Source organism: Triticum urartu, chromosome 3 (genome assembly GCF_003073215.2).
Source record: "Triticum urartu cultivar G1812 chromosome 3, Tu2.1, whole genome shotgun sequence".
In the NCBI taxonomy this organism is placed as follows: Eukaryota; Viridiplantae; Streptophyta; class Magnoliopsida; order Poales; family Poaceae; genus Triticum; species Triticum urartu.
Window position 1 is genome coordinate 520,883,574 of NC_053024.1, and position 16,835 is coordinate 520,900,408.

General features: G+C 46.9%; 1 protein-coding gene across 3 annotated transcripts; it reads left to right on the forward strand.

Moving 5' to 3' along the window:
* Positions 1-5,642: 5,642 nt before the first annotated feature.
* Positions 5,643-13,947, forward strand: LOC125544766 (probable sugar phosphate/phosphate translocator At1g06470). Of its 3 annotated transcripts, none has more exons than XM_048708520.1 (12): positions 5,643-6,314; positions 6,423-6,595; positions 8,396-8,481; positions 8,570-8,619; positions 11,263-11,330; positions 11,635-11,735; positions 11,879-11,891; positions 12,208-12,392; positions 12,717-12,803; positions 12,901-12,995; positions 13,413-13,550; positions 13,635-13,947. In XM_048708520.1, exons 1-11 carry the CDS (start codon positions 5,902-5,904, stop codon positions 13,534-13,536), a joined length of 1,395 nt encoding a protein of 464 aa, XP_048564477.1. In that variant the 5' UTR covers positions 5,643-5,901; the 3' UTR covers positions 13,537-13,550; positions 13,635-13,947. The 3 variants fall into 3 exon arrangements, with proteins under 3 accessions (XP_048564477.1, XP_048564476.1, XP_048564475.1); XM_048708519.1 differs by having other exon boundaries at positions 13,413-13,541; positions 13,628-13,947; XM_048708518.1 differs by having other exon boundaries at positions 5,644-6,314; positions 13,628-13,947.
* The last annotated feature ends 2,888 nt before the right edge of the window (positions 13,948-16,835 follow it).

The following is a 16,835-nucleotide window of genomic DNA, read 5'->3' on the forward strand; positions in this document are numbered from 1 at the left end:
ACCATATAGTAATCAACTATAAGATGTAATCAACACTATGTTGGAAATATGCCCTAGAGGCAATAATAAATTGGTTATTATTATATATTTCCTTGTTCATGATAATCGTTTATTATCCATGCTATAATTGTATTGATAGGAAACTCAGATACATGTGTGGATACATAGACAACACCATGTCCCTAGTGAGTCTCTAGTTGACTAGCTCGTTGATCAATAGATGGTTATGGTTTCCTGACCATGGACATTGGATGTCGTTGATAACGGGATCACATCATTAGGAGAATGATGTGATGGACAAGACCCAATCCTAAGCATAGCACTAGATCGTGTAGTTCGTATGCTAAAGCTTTTCTAATGTCAAGTATCATTTCTTTAGACCATGAGATTGTGCAACTCCCGGATACCGTAGGAGTGCTTTGGGTGTATCAAACGTCACAACGTAACTGGGTGACTATAAAGGTGCACTACAGGTATCTCCGAAAGTGTCTGTTGGGTTGGCACGAATCGAGACTGGGATTTGTCACTCCGTGTAAGCGGAGAGGTATCTCTGGGCCCACTCGGTAGGACATCATCATATGCGCAATGTGACCAAGGAGTTGATCACGGGATGATGTGTTACGGAACGAGTAAAGAGACTTGCCGGTAACGAGATTGAACAAGGTATAGGGATACCGACGATCAAATCTCGGGCAAGTACAATACCGCTAGACAAAGGGAATTGTATACGGGATTGATTAAGTCCTTGACATCGTGGTTCATCCGATGAGATCATCGTGGAACATGTGGGAGCCAACATGGGTATCCAGATCCCGCTGTTGGTTATTGACCGGAGAACGTCTCGGTCATGTCTGCATGTCTCCCGAACCCGTAGGGTCTACACACTTAAGGTTCGATGACGCTAGGGTTATAAAGGAAGCTTGTATGTGGTTACCGAATGTTGTTCGGAGTCCCGGATGAGATCCCGGACGTCACGAGGAGTTCCGGAATGGTCCGGAGGTAAAGATTTATATATAGGAAGACCTATTTCGGCCATCGGGACAAGTTTCGGGGTCATCGGTATTGTACCGGGACCACCGGAAGGGTCCCGGGGGCCCACCGGGTGGGGCCACCTATCCCGGAGGGTCCCATGGGCTGAAGTGGGAAGGGATCCAGCCCAAAGTGGGCTGGGGCGCCACTTCCCTTATGGCCCATGCGCCTAGGGTGAAAGGGGAACCCTAAGGAAGAGTCCCAAGGAGGGAAGGCACCTCCTAGGTGCCTTGGGGGGGAGGGAAACCTCCCCTGGCCGCCGCCCCCTAGGAGATTGGATCTCCTAGGGCTGGCGCACCCCCCCTTGGGCTCCCTATATATAGTGAGGGTAGGAGGGCCTCTTGAGACACCCCTTATGCCTTTGGTGCAGCCCCTACCTCTCTCCTAAGTCCTTCTCCTCTCCCGTGGTGCTTGGCGAAGCCCTGCAGGATTGCCACGCTCCTCCACCACCACCACGCCGTTGTGCTGCTGCTGGATGGAGTCTTCCTCAACCTCTCCCTCTCTCCTTGCTGGATCAAGGCGTGGGAGACGTCGCCGGGCTGTACGTGTGTTGAACGCGGAGGTGCCGTCCGTTCGGCACTAGGATCTCCGGTGATTTGGATCACGACGAGTACGACTCCATCAACCCCGTTCACTTGAACGCTTCCGCTTAGCGATCTACAAGGGTATGTAGATGCACTCTTCTTCCCCTCGTTGCTGGTCTCTCCATAGATAGATCTTGGTGATACGTAGGAAAATTTTGAATTTCTGCTACGTTCCCCAACACACTACTAGTCACCCACAAGCACCAATCTATAGTTCCGGTACAAAGATTGAACACAAGAGATGAACCAGGGTTTGAGAGGAGATGGTGTTGTTGAAGATGTTGATGGACATTGCCCTCCCCAAGATGGGAGAGTTATCGGTGATGATGATGATGATGATGATGATTTCCCCATCCGGGAGGGAAGTTCCCCTGGCGGAATCGCTCCGCCCGAGGGTAAAAGTGCTCCTGCAAAAGTTTCACCTCGAGACGGCGACGCTGTGTCCCAAAAGTCTTCTCCTATTTTTTTTCTAGGTCAAAATGACTTATATACCGGAAGATGGGCACCAGACGTGGGCTAGGGTGAGCACAACCCACCAAGGCGCGCTTGGGGGCCAGGCGCGCCCTGGTGTCTTGTGCTCACCGGGTGGCCCCCCTCCGGTGGTTATTTGCTCCAGTATTTCTTATTTATTCCATAAAAATCCTCGTGAATTTTTAGTCCATTTGGAGTTGTGCACAATAGGTAGCCTGACGTAGCTCTTTCAGGTCCAGATTTCCAGCTGCCGAAATTCTCCCTCTTTTGTGTGTACCTTGCAAATTATGAGAGAAAAGAATTAGAATTACTCCAAAAGGCATTATTATGCATAAAACATTATGAATAACAGTAGGTAAAACATGATGCAAAATGGACGTATCAGTGAGCTGCGTTGGGATTTTCTCCGAATAGGAGAGGAGATGCAGTACAATAGAGATAAGTATTTCCCTTAGTGAGAACCAAGGTTTATCAAACCAAAAGGAGGATCACGCAAAGCCTCGTGAACAACACCTGCACACACAAAAGCATATACTTGCACCCAACGCGAACAAGAGGGTTGTCAATCCCTTGGCGGTTACTTGCAAGGATTAAATCTTGTAGTGGTAGATAGATAAATTGCAAAAATAAAATAAAAAATTGCATCAAGGTATTTGGTTTTTTATATATGATAAAGGTAGACCCTGGGGCCATAGTTTTCACTAGAGGCTACTCTCTCGAACACATATCATATGGTGGGTGAACAAATTACTGTTGAGCAATTGGTAGAAAAGGGCATAGTTATGACGATATTTAAGGCAATGATCATGTATATAGGCATCACACCCGAGACAAGTACACCGACTCCTGCCTGCATCTACTAATATTACTCCACCAGTCGACCGCTATCCGGCATGCACCTTTGGTATTAAGTTCATAAAAACGGAGTAACACCTTAAGCAAGATGACATGATGTAGACAAACCAAACTCAATCAATATGAATAAACCCCATCGTTTTACACATAATGGAAACAATACAAATACGTGTCTTATCCCCTTCTTCACTGGGATACAGAGCACCGCAAGATTGAACCCATTATAAAGCAGCTCTCCCATTGAAGATAAATCAATCTAGTTGGCCAAACCAAACGGATAGATCAGAGAGAAATACAAGGCTATAACAATAATGCATAATAAAGTTCAGAGAAGACTCAATTACTTCTCATGAATATTCAGATCATAAACCCACAATTCAGCGGATCCCAACAAACACACCGCAATAGAAGATTACATCGGATAGAACTCCAAGAACATCGAGGAGAACATGGTATTGAAGATCAAAGAGAGAGAAAAAGCCATCTAACTAATAGCTATGGACCCATAGGTCCGTGGTAAACTACTCACACATCATCGGAAGGTAGCAAGGATGACGTATAAGCCCTTCATGATCGGTTCCCCCTCCGGCAGAGTACCGGAAAAGGCCTCTATGTGGGATCGCGGATGAATAGAAGCTTGAAGCGTCGAGAAAAGTGTTCCGGGTGGCTCTCTGTTGATTTGGGAATATTTTTGAATTTATAGAGGTGAAATTAGGTCAATACATGCTTTGAGGGACCCATAAGCTCAAGGGACGCCCCCTGGGGCGCGCCCTACGAGCTTGTCGGTCCCTCGTAACTCTTACGGCGTCCTCCTGGACCTTCTAGGGTCCCTTCTGGTCTGGAAAAAAATAATCCAAATGTTTTTTTTCAGTTTGGACTCCGTTTGATATTGATTTTCTAAAAAGCAAAAAATAGAAACTGGCACTGGGTTAATATGTTAGTCCGAAAAAATGATATAAAATAGCATATAGTTTCATATAAAACATCCAAGATTGATACTATAATAACATTGAACAATAATAATTATAGATACATTGAAGACGTATCACCCTCCCACTTAGCGGTGGTCAAAAAACACACGGAGCGGAGAATGCTAAGAGCCAACATAAACATGCTCTCCGGACTCTGTCGTCTCCCTTTGTGAGGCATTGTCTACAACGCGGTTGCCCTCCTCTTGGGAGGCCCCTGAGTACGACAGTGATCGCAACCTCACCCATGATCCATGCTTGGCCATTGTTGATGAAGATGTGAAGAGAACAGAAGCCTTAGCCCGCTACATGGCATGCCAGATGTGGACGATGGACTGCCGATATCTGGGATCATTGGAATCCCCTTTTTCCACTCAACTAGGGGCTAAAACACCCTAGAAATCTTTGAGCGAATATACAAGTTTTTTTACACAGGTTTAGGCCACCGTGATGGTGTAATACCCTACATCCTGGTTTAGTCCTTCATCTATTTATGAATCACATATTACAAGATGAACTCTCTCTCTCTCACTATTTTTCTCTAGTTTTGGAAAGCTAGTATCCTTTCCCTAACTACTCTCCTGCTAGCTAGTATTCTTTCAGGCTGCAAATCCTTTGCACGGCCTCGGTCCTCCCCTTATATAGGACTCGGGGGCACCTCAATGGTCTATCGTAAAACATGGTACACACAATCTGAGTGACCGATCCTACATGGCCCACGCGGGCTTGTCAGAAAATAAGGCGGCGAGTGCAAGCGAGGTTTGACGAATCCCTAACAGAGTTGAGAAGACATGCCATGTCCAACGCGTCAATAGTCAAAAGGGTGTCCTAAACTTGTTAAATTCCTGAAGTGCGGCAGGCCATATCATTTCGATTTGGGATGAATCGGCTTATAGTTCAGAACCACAACAGTCTATAAACCGTAGGTTATCACTGGCGTGTAGGCATTGCCATTAATGTGCCTGACGGCCTCGAGTCTCACGGAGACCCCAGAGAAAAAAAAATTAGGCCAACTTTTCCCCTTGCACCGTTTATAAAAACCCTCTCAAAGAGATTTCTCGGGAAAAGTCGGGGAAGGACCCGACCACCACTTAGGCTTTCAGTGGTCGCCGTCGCCTTGGTGCTTGGGGAGTCTAGAGCATGGAAATCTTCGACTCCTAGGCTTTGAAAGATCCAACCATGCCCATCATTAGCAGATCCAGGGAACCCCTTATTCCGTAATGCTGACAAATCTTGTGAATTTATGTGTCATTTGAGAGAGGCAATTGGTTTGCCTTTGATGCGGTGACTTTCGTGTCTTTCTTCAATTTGTCCTATAGTGTGACCTAGTTTCTCCAATATTCCTGACTGACGTGGAAGGACTGCAGTGCTATATGGGGTGATGCTGCCCTAACCGATGGTCCTTCAGCAATCACTGGATCTCGTTCATATAGACGAGTGAGTACTGTGGTTTTAAAGGCCTAGTATGACGAGGGTATGTGTGGGGTCCATTTTACTTATTATCGATTTAATATAGTTCCAAGTTCGGGTGGGTGACGTAACATCGATCGAAGAAAATGAGTAGTACGGTTTTCGACAGATTTTTATTTTCTAGTCATTTTATATCTTGATGTTTTTGTTTTGTATTGGGTACTATTTTCTTGGGTAATTATCACATATAAAATGCTTTTTGGGGCAGTTTTTCTAAAAAAAAGAAGAAGAAGAATGGTGAGTACGTTTTGTGATTTCTGCATTTTCATGCGAGGCGAAAAGGAGGAGAAGAGAGAAAACATCGTCCTCCTCTGGCGCAAGCAAAGCTACCGGTACCAGCCGACGGAGGAAGTTGCAAGCATAACCCCCGCGCAGGAAGTCGTCGTCACGAGGTGCTGGATTTTGACCTGCTACCGAAATCCCGCAGGCTAGCTGCAAACCCTCCTTCGCCGCCGCCGCCGATGAGATCCGCGCCGCCCAGATCCAAGCCTTTCTAGAGCCTTACGCCACCTCCAGCACCGTCCATGGGGGACTGCGCCGTGGAGAACGGCCACGCCCACCCGAAGGAAGAGGACGCACCGGAAGTGCCCGTCGAGCCCGCGGAGGGCGCCGCGGAGCCGCAGGTGGTGGCTGGCGGGCAGAAGAAGCAGGGAGGGATACGCAGGGAGCCGTCGTTCTCGCGGTGGTGCAAGGACCCCTCCGCGGCGCCCAATGCCCCCGCCGGCGCCGCTTCGCCGGCCTCTGCGCCGAGCGACGATGATTCGGAGGAGTTCGAGCTGCCGCTTCTGCCGCCCGCCGCCGCCGCCCACCGCTCGCCGATGGATATCGAGGCAGGAGCGGCGGCGGGATCTGACAGCGTCCCAGTCTCGCCGTGGCTGATCGCCAAGATTATATTTCTGATAGCGAGTTGGTACACGCTGAGCACCTGCTTGACGCTGTGAGTAACGCGTTTTTCTCGTTATTTGTGCGCGGATGCTCAGAGGAGCTATTGCCGGGCACGCGTTTGATGCTGGTGTTCTCTGTGCGCCCTTGTGCCTGTGGCCAGGTATAACAAGGAGATGCTTGGGAAGCGCATGTGGAAGTTCCCTGCCCCGTTCCTGATGAACACGGTGCATTTCACCATGCAGGCTGTTGCGTCGAGGGTGATCGTGTGGTTCCAGCAACGGGGCATGGAGGCAGAGCGTTATACAATGTCATGGAAAGATTACTTTCAGCGAGGTAGCTACTGTGTTATTTCAAACTTATGTTGCCCGATGCTTACACAGTAGTTTGTTCCTTACATTCTGTCACAACAAGTGCCCTGGAAATTTCATGGCTTGGTGCGTATAATTTGCAATAGCAACTTTGTGCATTCTGCACTTCTGTGGGACATACATATAGAGTACTAGTGTTAAAAGAAGGGTATGTTTCAGTTCGAGCTCAGGTGTAAAGCACTGAACATGGATGCTGGTCGGTTATTTTCATGGGTGGGGGCAGAAACCTCCATTGGCCAATTAACAGAACATGACTCACTAAATTAGATTATCATAAGTTATCAAGTTAAGGTTAAAGATAGAAGTAAACTTTAACTGGTGCGCTGCATGTGAATCCAAGCTGCTATAGAGCCACATGGGCTCAAAATAGAGTTTAGCCCTACACCTCTGGCTGGATGAATCACCGTACTTTATTAACTTACAATTAAGTTGGGCCATGACCTACTGGATATTATTGTTTCATTCGATGAATCCATTTAATCAACGAGGGCTAGGACTTAGCATGGACTTATATATTTTTATTCTTGTCGGAGTAAACGACCACGGGTAGCCTAGCCGGCTCCCCCTGGCCCTTCTGAAAAAATTACGAGCCGATCCGGCCCTCAAGAATCCAAGACGTGGGGCCGCCTTTCCCTTGCCGGCTGTCTCCCAGGCCGACTATCGGAAGGCGGCCCGGCTTTAGCCCTCAAGAAGAAAGCCGCGGGAGGGCCGGCTCCAAGAAGCCGGCCGCGAGGAACCGGCTCACACAAAGCGGTCAAGATCGTACCCTCGAAGTCTGCATCCACATAACGGCGATGTGGCGGGGCGTGGCTACAGTAAAGCCTGCCACCCCCGAATCCCGGAGCATGCCTGGCACAGTGCGCCGTACGGGGTGGCCATGACCCGTCCGGCGCAGCACTGTTACCATGTTGACCCTGATGCCACCCACAACGGGCTGTCAGCGCGGCCCACGGGCGGTGGGCCCCTTCCGGCAGAGAGACACCCGAAGGCGGCCAGGCCTTCCCCAGTCGGCCCAAGACAGGGCCGGCTCCCCACAGCCGGCTTGCTTCCTCCCTCGAAGGAGACGCCCCATTAAAGAGACAAGACGAGGTGAGGCTACAGCGATCGCCCGCCAGGCGGCGGCACTGTAGCCACGCTTACCTCGGCGAAGCCCTCGTCACCAGGTTTGAGGCAACAGTAACCAGCCACCGACAAGGCCCTTGACAGTGGGCCTGCCTGTCGACCAAGGAGCCGCCAGCCGGCGGGCCCCAGCAGCCGGCGCAGAAGCCGGAGAGCGTAGACACAGACGGTTAGGGCCCACGCCCAGCCGGATTACCATTGTACCCCCGGGGGGTAGGCCTATATAAACCCCCCGGGGCACCCATGCAAAAGGGGGATCTAAGCTAGTTTGAGACACCACATAGAGAGGAGAGGAGAGCTAGCCGTGCCCTTCTTCTTCTTCTCGCCAAACAGCTCAAGGAGCATCTTGTAGCCACTCGTTCATCTAGTGATCATGCGGAGACCCCGCAGAGCAGCAGTAGGGGTGTTATCTTCACGGAGAGCCCTGAAGCTGGGTAAGATTCGCCGGCGTGCATGTCTTCGCCTCATCCCGCTTCCAGGCACCGGCGACGTCTTACCGGCTCCCACAATGATAAGCCACCCGTTGGCATATGTCGCACCTACCACCCGACAATTCTACTTCAAAATATGTAGAGATTTTTTGTCCGTTCTTATTGTGTTTATCATCTTTAAAGATATAGTAACAATTTGAATATTTCTTCTGCAGTTGTTCCAACAGCTTTGGCTACTGCTCTTGATATAAATTTGACCAACATTTCGTTTGTTTTCATTACTGTGACATTCGCTACAATGGTACATTTCATTCCATGTGAGTTATTATTTCCTGCTCTTCTCACTTAATATTTGGACTTCTAATTTATGGCTTTCAATTATTGTGCAGTGTAAATCTGGGGCTCCAATTTTCATTCTTCTCTTTGCTTTTTTATTCAGGTAAGCTCAGTTGCTGGTTCGTTTTCAGCAGTGCATGCCCTTTTTGTCTTCTAGTTTAGCAACTTCTTGTGTTCATTGGTATGGAATATCAGTTACAGAACCTTGTCCTGAAAAAGTTGAGCTTCATTCTGCTGTTCTCTAATGGTTTTCATCTCCTATGGGTGGGGTGGGGTGGGATGAAGAGGGTTAACCTGTACTATTAGGTTATGTGAAACATTTGTCCTAGGCCAACTGAATACTTTTGAACTAGCTTGCAGACTTTACAAAGTTGGTTCCATATACACATCATTTTGAGAAATGGGATGCAAATGTTAGAACTGCAAGAACTAAAATTAAGCAGTATCTCCTGACAAAGAAAAAACATTGAGCAGTTTCTTGCATAGCCATCATTTCTTATAGTACTGCTTCTTGACATTCACTTAGGCCAACTCCACCGTGCGACCCCAAACGGACGTCCGGATTGGCTGGATTTTGTCCCTTGGGGGCGCCGATGGGTTCGCCCGTGTCCGGCTTTGTCCGATGGGTCGTGCGTGCGCCCACCGCGCGGCCACACCCCAAATCGTGTCCGGGGTGGACGTGAATAATTTTAAAAAAAAACTAGAATGAAATAACTAAAAAAGTAAATAAACACATTTAAAAAAAACATAAAACATATATAGGGGTCGGCCACAAAACGGCCCAGTTTCCACGGCCACTTAAAAGGCCCCGTTTCATAATTAACATATAAAAACAAAATAAAAAAGGCCTCCCGCGCGCTCCTGCCGCGCCCGTCGGTGCCGTGGCCGTCGCCGTCTTCACTGGCCGCCGGTGTCGTCGTCGTCGCTGACGAGGTCGACGTAGGCCGGCGGCGTCCACAGGTGGGCCAGCGGTGCGTGGTAGACGGGGGCGGGCTGGACGGACGGAGGTGCCTGCACCACCTCCTCCCGTGGCGACGCCTCCCGCTCCGGTGACCGCGGCGGAGTGGAGCACCAGTTCACGCCCACGCCGGCGGCCATCTCCGGAGCAGTGCAAGACCAGCCCCACCCCTGGCCCAGCAGCTGCTGGAACGCGGCCACTGGCTCCTCGGGGATGGCTACCTCGCCGGCAGCGGAGCGGGCCGTCATCTCCTCCAGGCCCTCCCATTGCCGCTCATCGTGCGTGTACATGGAGTCCTCCATGACACGCGCCATGAGACGGGCCTCCTCCTCGTCCGTCATGCGAGGAGGTGGTGGTGGCAATGGAGACGGCGAAGGCGGCGGCGTAGGCGTGACGCCGCGCACCCGCCTACGCCCGCGCTCCTGGGGAGCAGGCGCTGCGTGCTCCTGTCGTGGCCGCCGCGACCCCGTCGAGGTGCCGGCGAAGAAGGACGCGCGCCTGGTGTCGTGCTCGTCACGAAACCAGGTGTCCCAGAGCCTGGAGTCGGGGGCGTACCTGGGGTCTTAGAAGAGGTCGTCGGGGAGGAGGCGGCGGCGGCGCTCGATCTCCTTCTCGCGCGCACGGCCGCTCGTTGGGATCGGGACCCGGTCGGCGGAGAGATGCCAGTTATTGGGGAGATGGACGTCGCTCCAGGGGAGCGGCGTCCTCGTCTACCAATAACGGCGGCACACCGACGAGCGGACGTAATGCCGGTCGCGGTCGCCGGCGGACGTGGGTGCGATGGAGAAGGCGGGCGGCGCGGGGGCCCGGCGTGGTGGCGATGGCGAGCCGCGGCGGCGTCCCGACGAGGAACCAGCCTCGCGGTCGTGCTTGCCTTTGCGGCCGGACTTCCAGAGGCCCATTGCTGCGGGCGGCTGGCCGGTGAGGTGTTGGCTAGGGTTTGGGACTAGGGCTGTCGGGTTTCGAGGAGGCCGCGGGGTGGCGTGGGGCAGTGTGGACGACGACCCGTCCACGCTTCCCACTTAAAGAAGGACGGCGACCGTTCGACGTGCGGATGACAGGTGGGGCCGACCGCTCGTGTGCATTGATGTGGGCGGGTGGGAGGTAGGTGGCCGCCTGCCACGCGGCCCCGACGCGGACGAGGCGCGCGTCCGTTTGGTGTCCGTCGCGACCCAAACCCGGCGCAAGTTTGCGCTCGAAATGGGTAGGCCCGGACACAAAACGGACAAGATGGGTCCGGGCCGTCGCGCGCTGGGCCGCCTCCTTTGTCCGTTTTACCCCAAACGGACGGGGCCGGACAGGATAGGGTCGCGCGGTGGAGTTGGCCTTAGCCTTTTCATGTTCCTATGCAAATAATTTTGTGCCCTCTTGTAACTTGTCTTTCTGACAACACTGCACCTATTTCTGTTTAATTATCGGTTTATGGGCTTTTGTTATGCTCTATATCATTCCCTTTTTTTCCTTACGCCTGCTCATGGTGGTCAGGTTCCACTATTGCTAAAAAATAACAGAGCAGCAGAGTACGGTAGTTCAGATATAAAGGTAGCCAACAGGACTAGGAGAAGTATGAAATACAAAGGAAGAAAATTACTGCTCGAAAAACACATAGACCCCAGCAACAGCAGCAAAACAAAAACCGAGACTACGCTGATGCAAATATATCGCAGCTAACTAAAACAGAAGGCTCCTAGCACCAGAACCACAAAATGAACGTCAACAACCATTGTATTCTGCGTCTCCATATCATTTTCATGTTATTAATCGAAGGTTTCCCTTTTTTCCCTGAAGGCTAGAGAAGCCGAGCTTTAACATTCTTGGAATCATGCTGATTGTTTCTGTTGGAGTTCTACTGACAGGTAAAGTCATAAGTGTACATCAACAGCTTATATTACTTTTTCCAAAGTGACATGCTTCTGTGCTTTCCTGGAGAGAGCTCAGAAAAAGACCTCCTAGCTACTCCCTCCGCCACAAATTACATCCGTATCTAGACAAATCTAAGACGAGTAATTCAGGGCGGAGGTAATAGCTTTTTACTTGATTAGATTTTTGGCACTGTAATTTGTGGGCTTAATTTTGAATCCTGACTCTATTTTCTTAAATTTCTCTTATGTGGATTCATCATCTTAACTGTGGACTGTGGTAATAATGTTCCTCTTGCAGTTGCTAAAGAGACACAATTTAATCTTTGGGGATTTATATTTATTATGCTTGCTGCTGTCATGTCTGGTTTCCGCTGGTGCATGACACAGATTCTCCTCCAGGTTTGTCAGTGTAATGTAGTACTTCCATTTTTTTGTTCTGAACATGGTAATATGCCTTATTAATCCTATGTTCTACTTCCCTTTCATTCCTGTCCTGACTGAACTTTTCTTTTACCCTTATGCGTCCCTTAAATCTGCTGAAGAAAGAGGAATATGGTATGCGTTCTATCTTAGCTTCTTGTCCAGTGAGAGGAAATTATAAATACTGTTCGTTGTCGTCTTAGCATCTCATTCTTGAAAACTGAAAAGCAGCGAGATTAGCTTTATTAATTTCAGGCACATGTATGACTTATGTATTTTCAATGGACACCTGTTTTTGTTTAAATCTGAGTTAGTGCATCAGTATGAGCTGTAGCGGCTATGTGCATTGTCTTCTCTTAAAAAATATCAAAATGATAATATCGAACGTGATTTGTTCAATAAATATGTAATGCAGCATCCTTTACAGCATCATTTTTATTGTGTTATGCAGGATTAAAGAACCCCTTCACCTTAATGAGTTATGTTACCCCGGTGATGGCAATAACAACTGCAATTATTTCCATTGCCATGGATCCATGGCATGAAGTCAGAGCAAGTCACTTCTTTGATAGTCCAGATCACATATTAAGAAGCATCTTATTGATGCTTCTAGGTGGTGCTTTGGCATTCTTCATGGTATGGATCAGTACTCCTTCCTGGGAAGTACAGCATTTATGCCAGAGCATTTTACTTACCAATCATTACATTTGTCATGCAAAAAGTCATTTTCTTTTTTGCTGGAACCAGTCAATACACTGTTGGTTCTTACTATTTCATTTTTTCATGCACCGAGAGTCTGAGAATACTTGTAATAACCAATAAATCCTTTTTGCAGTCATCTATTGTTGGTTTGTTGTTAAGACATGCTTGCCAAGTATTCTTGTTGGTATTCACAAAAAAAAAGTATTCTTGTTAGCATCTTTTTATCTGGTTTATAATCACTTGATTTGTTCTTTGAAGGTTTTGACAGAATATGTTCTGGTTTCTGTAACAAGTGCTGTAACAGTGACCATAGCTGGGATTGTCAAGGAAGCTGTCACAATTTTGGTATTGATTCCCACTCTATAGTTACTTTCAAAGTTTCATTGAATTTATCTTTGTTCATGCATATAAGTGTGATTTGTGATGACAAACAATCCGACAGGTTGCTGTGCTTTTCTTCAATGATCCATTTACCTGGTTAAAGGGATTTGGACTGGCAACAATTATATTTGGTGTCAGCCTTTTCAATCTGTACAAGTGAGTTGTTCATATATTTGTTGTTCCAAGCTACTAACTTATTACCAGTCCATATTTTACGACTCACAGAATCAACTTCAAATTTCTTACTATGTTGATAAGTTCAGACTTCCATGCCAACTTTTTTGGGGACTAAATTGTTCAAGAGGAGTCAAACTTAATTTGCTCACGTCCACAAATATATTTTTTCCTATTTGCAAGTCAATGAACTTTTTTTTTGCGGGAGGCAAGTCAATGAACTTGCTATGTCATGCCACCTTGTACAGAGAGAAATGCAATAAGACTAACTATAAAAAGAGCCATTAGTAAACACTGATCATAATTTGACTACAAAAGCGTAAAGTGGAAATATTAGAGTAGGTTAATTTCTGATGTGTTAGTATGGTTATTCTGACTATTATCTTGTGATATATGAAGGTATCATAGGTTCAAGAAAGACCGCCACAGTAAACATGTTGACCCAAATTCCCATTCCTCCAATGATGCCTCAAAATATGTTATCATTGATGATGATATTGAAGATCAGGATGATACAGGCTGACCCAAGTATGAAAGGTGGATAATCGAATAAATAGTTTACATTGTTTGCTATCAGTTTGACATCTGCATTCATTGCATTTTCTCCTTTCCAGAGAGCAGACCATTTTATGGGCTGGCGTATTCGGCTCAGGACACTGCTACCGACTTACCATTGCTTGGTTTCAGAGGCACCAGTGCTTACTTGTGTTCTTCCACGGCTTTGTGGAGTTATGCTGCATGTGCATGAGCATGATGGTGGTCATGCCATAAATCATATCGCTGATTGAGAAGAGGCACACTGATACAAGTAGCAGAAGAAAGATTTTGTTACTCGGAAACAAAAATGGTGCATACCAAGAGCTGTGCAGAAATTGTATATCATATATTATAAAAATACTAGCAAACATGCCCGTGCGTTGCAACGGGAGAAAAATATTCACCCCTCGTACACACACTTGACGACACAGCAAATTCCTTGAAATCTTTCATGATGCCACACAACAACAACATGCTAAGTGGTGTTGTGAAAAAACATAAATGTGTGATGATTTTTGAAGTGTACTCAAGGTGTTTAGAATTCATTATACAACACAAATATCTACCTAGTTGCCGGTATATGTTTATGCATTTGATGTTGTTTCTCGGTGATGCCCAAAAAATATTGCATTAGAATGAAAATAGCAAAGTACATTTTAGTATTCCATGATAGCATGTGCATAAGAGCATTATCTTTGTCATATATGTGTTTGCATATATAAAAATATATGTGCATTTGCAACCATAATTCAATTCAAGACTTAATTTGGTTGCAAACATATTGGATTGCTCCACAAAAAACAACCAATCTATAAGGGCATATGTAATAGGCATTTCTAAAATATCTCATCATATAAAGAACGTATTATTTAAGTTTGCACCCTGAACATATTTCTAAAAATTAATGATATTTATAAAAATTAATGATAAAGGAATATTTGGAATCTACACATTTTTCTGATGAATTATCATATATGACATGTTAGATTTGGAGTTAGGGTTTGAAAGATATGAAAATTTCAAAAAGTATTTGATCTTTTGGAAAAAAGGGAAGGGGTGGGGATCGAACACACAACCTCCAGCGTGGTAGGTGAAGGCACCAACCAGTGCAGACGAAACAAAATAAAACAAACCAAACATTTTTCTCACTTATCGGTGGCATTGGTGGGTAATAATTTACAACTTTAGAGGCAGTTTTAATGACGGACGACCAGAAGCACTATTTGCTTTATTATTAGGGGAAGATAAGAATGTTTGCGGTCCGTTAGAAATACAGCTGCTGTGCTTTTTACTGGGAGTGTGAAGAGCTCAATTTTGGTGCAACTTGTGAGCCCCACATATATTAGCATTACAAAATATACATTACTTGCCGAGAATGAAAGGAATTAGATTGGTGGTATGTGTTGTATACGATTGTGCACCTTAATGTTTTTAGCTCATTGAGTACACGAGAAAGTGTAAATCTTAGACGCCAAGTTAGAAGATTTCTCTCACAAAATTGAGATCTTGTTCACTCTTAAATCGCTCTTATCCTCCTTTATGTCGGCCATTTTAATTCCTTTGTCAGCATATTAGAGCTTGGCTAATGAGTGATCCTCTGTGGTCTGGATGTTCTCCCCACTGCTATAGCAACTTAGAGGCCAGATCTAAAATCTGCAATCAGCTTTTAATATAGTTTGGTTGCTCGCAGCCCCATGTAGGTTCTGGGGGTGCAAATTTGGCATTTTTGGTTAGCTAGGCTGCATTATGAAAGTGGTCCGCACAAATCCTAAAGCACTAGCCAGAGAGAATAATGTCCGAATTGGTAACACGACGACTGAGCTCGTACGAGGGAAGGGATGGCGTGAGCTCATGCTCGTGGCCGAAAAAACGTTGGGGATAATTTCATCACCTCCTGCCGATTGCCTTATTCGTCTTCTTCTCCGAGTTGCTCCCTACCTTCTCCCCACTCTTTCGATGGTTGTAAGTAACATCACACTCTACTTGTTGTAGCCTAGATCTGTGAGCATGTGGTAGATTAGAACAGGTAGTATGGTAGGTTATGCAAGTATTGTGTCATGGTGTCATGGGAGGATGTGGTAGATCAGATGTTAGTGGTGCCATTTTTGTAGTATGGTAGTTTTTGTTTGTTGGCGGCGATGATGTCCATGGTGTTTGTGGTAGATGTGGCAATGTGTTGAGCTTCATGATCACTCCATGCTAGCATGGTAGATGTGGTAGTGTCTTCAGCTTCATGACCAGTCCATGTGGAATATGCTAGATGCATTGTTCTTGTTCAGTTAGTCCTGATGCTAACCATTGTAGACAATGACCGGTGAAGACTTTAGTTAGGCCCTTGTTTTGTTGGACACCCAATTATTTACCTCCTATGTTTAGGACTCCTAGCCAGTCATTGACTCCGCATGCACATGGTCCTCTTGTGTTCTCTTTAGTTGTGGCGATGCCTGCGGTAGCTACTAAGGTAGACATTAAGGATGACAAGGCACATATGAGGGAGTCAATGAAGGAGGATACAATGAAATGGGTTTCTTTTATGTCCCTTCGTCCTCGACAAGATGTACGATATCATCACCAACGGGGTGAGGACTGACAACGACTTCAAGGAGATGCACCTAAACGTTGTTGTGAAGACGGTTTTTAGAGCTCTGTAGCACGAAGGTGATCTCAACACAGGTATGCAACCATCTTAGGAAGTGGAGAGCGAGATGGATCCAGGTGTGAAACCTTAGCGATGCAGAATGGTATCAGGACACGTTGACCATTTTCTTGGATGCTTGCTACTCACGATAGAGTCGTTGGATTCTTCGAAGAGGAAGGGTGATGTAGCACAGCAAGAGGAAGTATTTTCCTCAGTTAAGAACCAAGGTTTATCAAACCAGTAGGAGGCAACACACGAACAATTTTAGAAGCACCTGCACACAAACAAAACAATTGCTTGCACCCAACAAAGGCAAGGGGGTCATCACTCCCCTTGTTCTTGGATTAAAAGCAGATGGTGATATGCAAAGCGGTAGAATGTAAGGAACAAATAAAAAGAGCAATTATGGAGAATTTTGGATTGATGGAAAATAGACCCGGGACCATAGGTTCACTAGTGGCATCTCTCTCGAAAGCATGGCAATAGTGGGTAAACAAATTACTGTTGGGGAATTGATAAAGTTTCACATAGTTATAATTGTGATCATTCATGGCATAATCATTACACATGCCTTATGTCCAGGACAAGTAGAGTTGGGGATATAACCCCGCAGTGTGACCCGCCCAGGAGGGGTCGGGTTACACAGT

Bases quoted from the DNA above. Each gene is read 5' to 3' on its own strand.
- LOC125544766 (XM_048708520.1), top strand. From the start codon at position 5,902: ATGGGGGACTGCGCCGTGGAGAACGGCCACGCCCACCCGAAGGAAGAG. The intron at 6,596-8,395 runs GTAGCTACTGTG...TTTCTTCTGCAG, and splicing joins GAAAGATTACTTTCAGCGAG to TTGTTCCAACAGCTTTGGCT. The intron at 12,996-13,412 runs GTGAGTTGTTCA...TGATATATGAAG, and splicing joins AGCCTTTTCAATCTGTACAA to GTATCATAGGTTCAAGAAAG.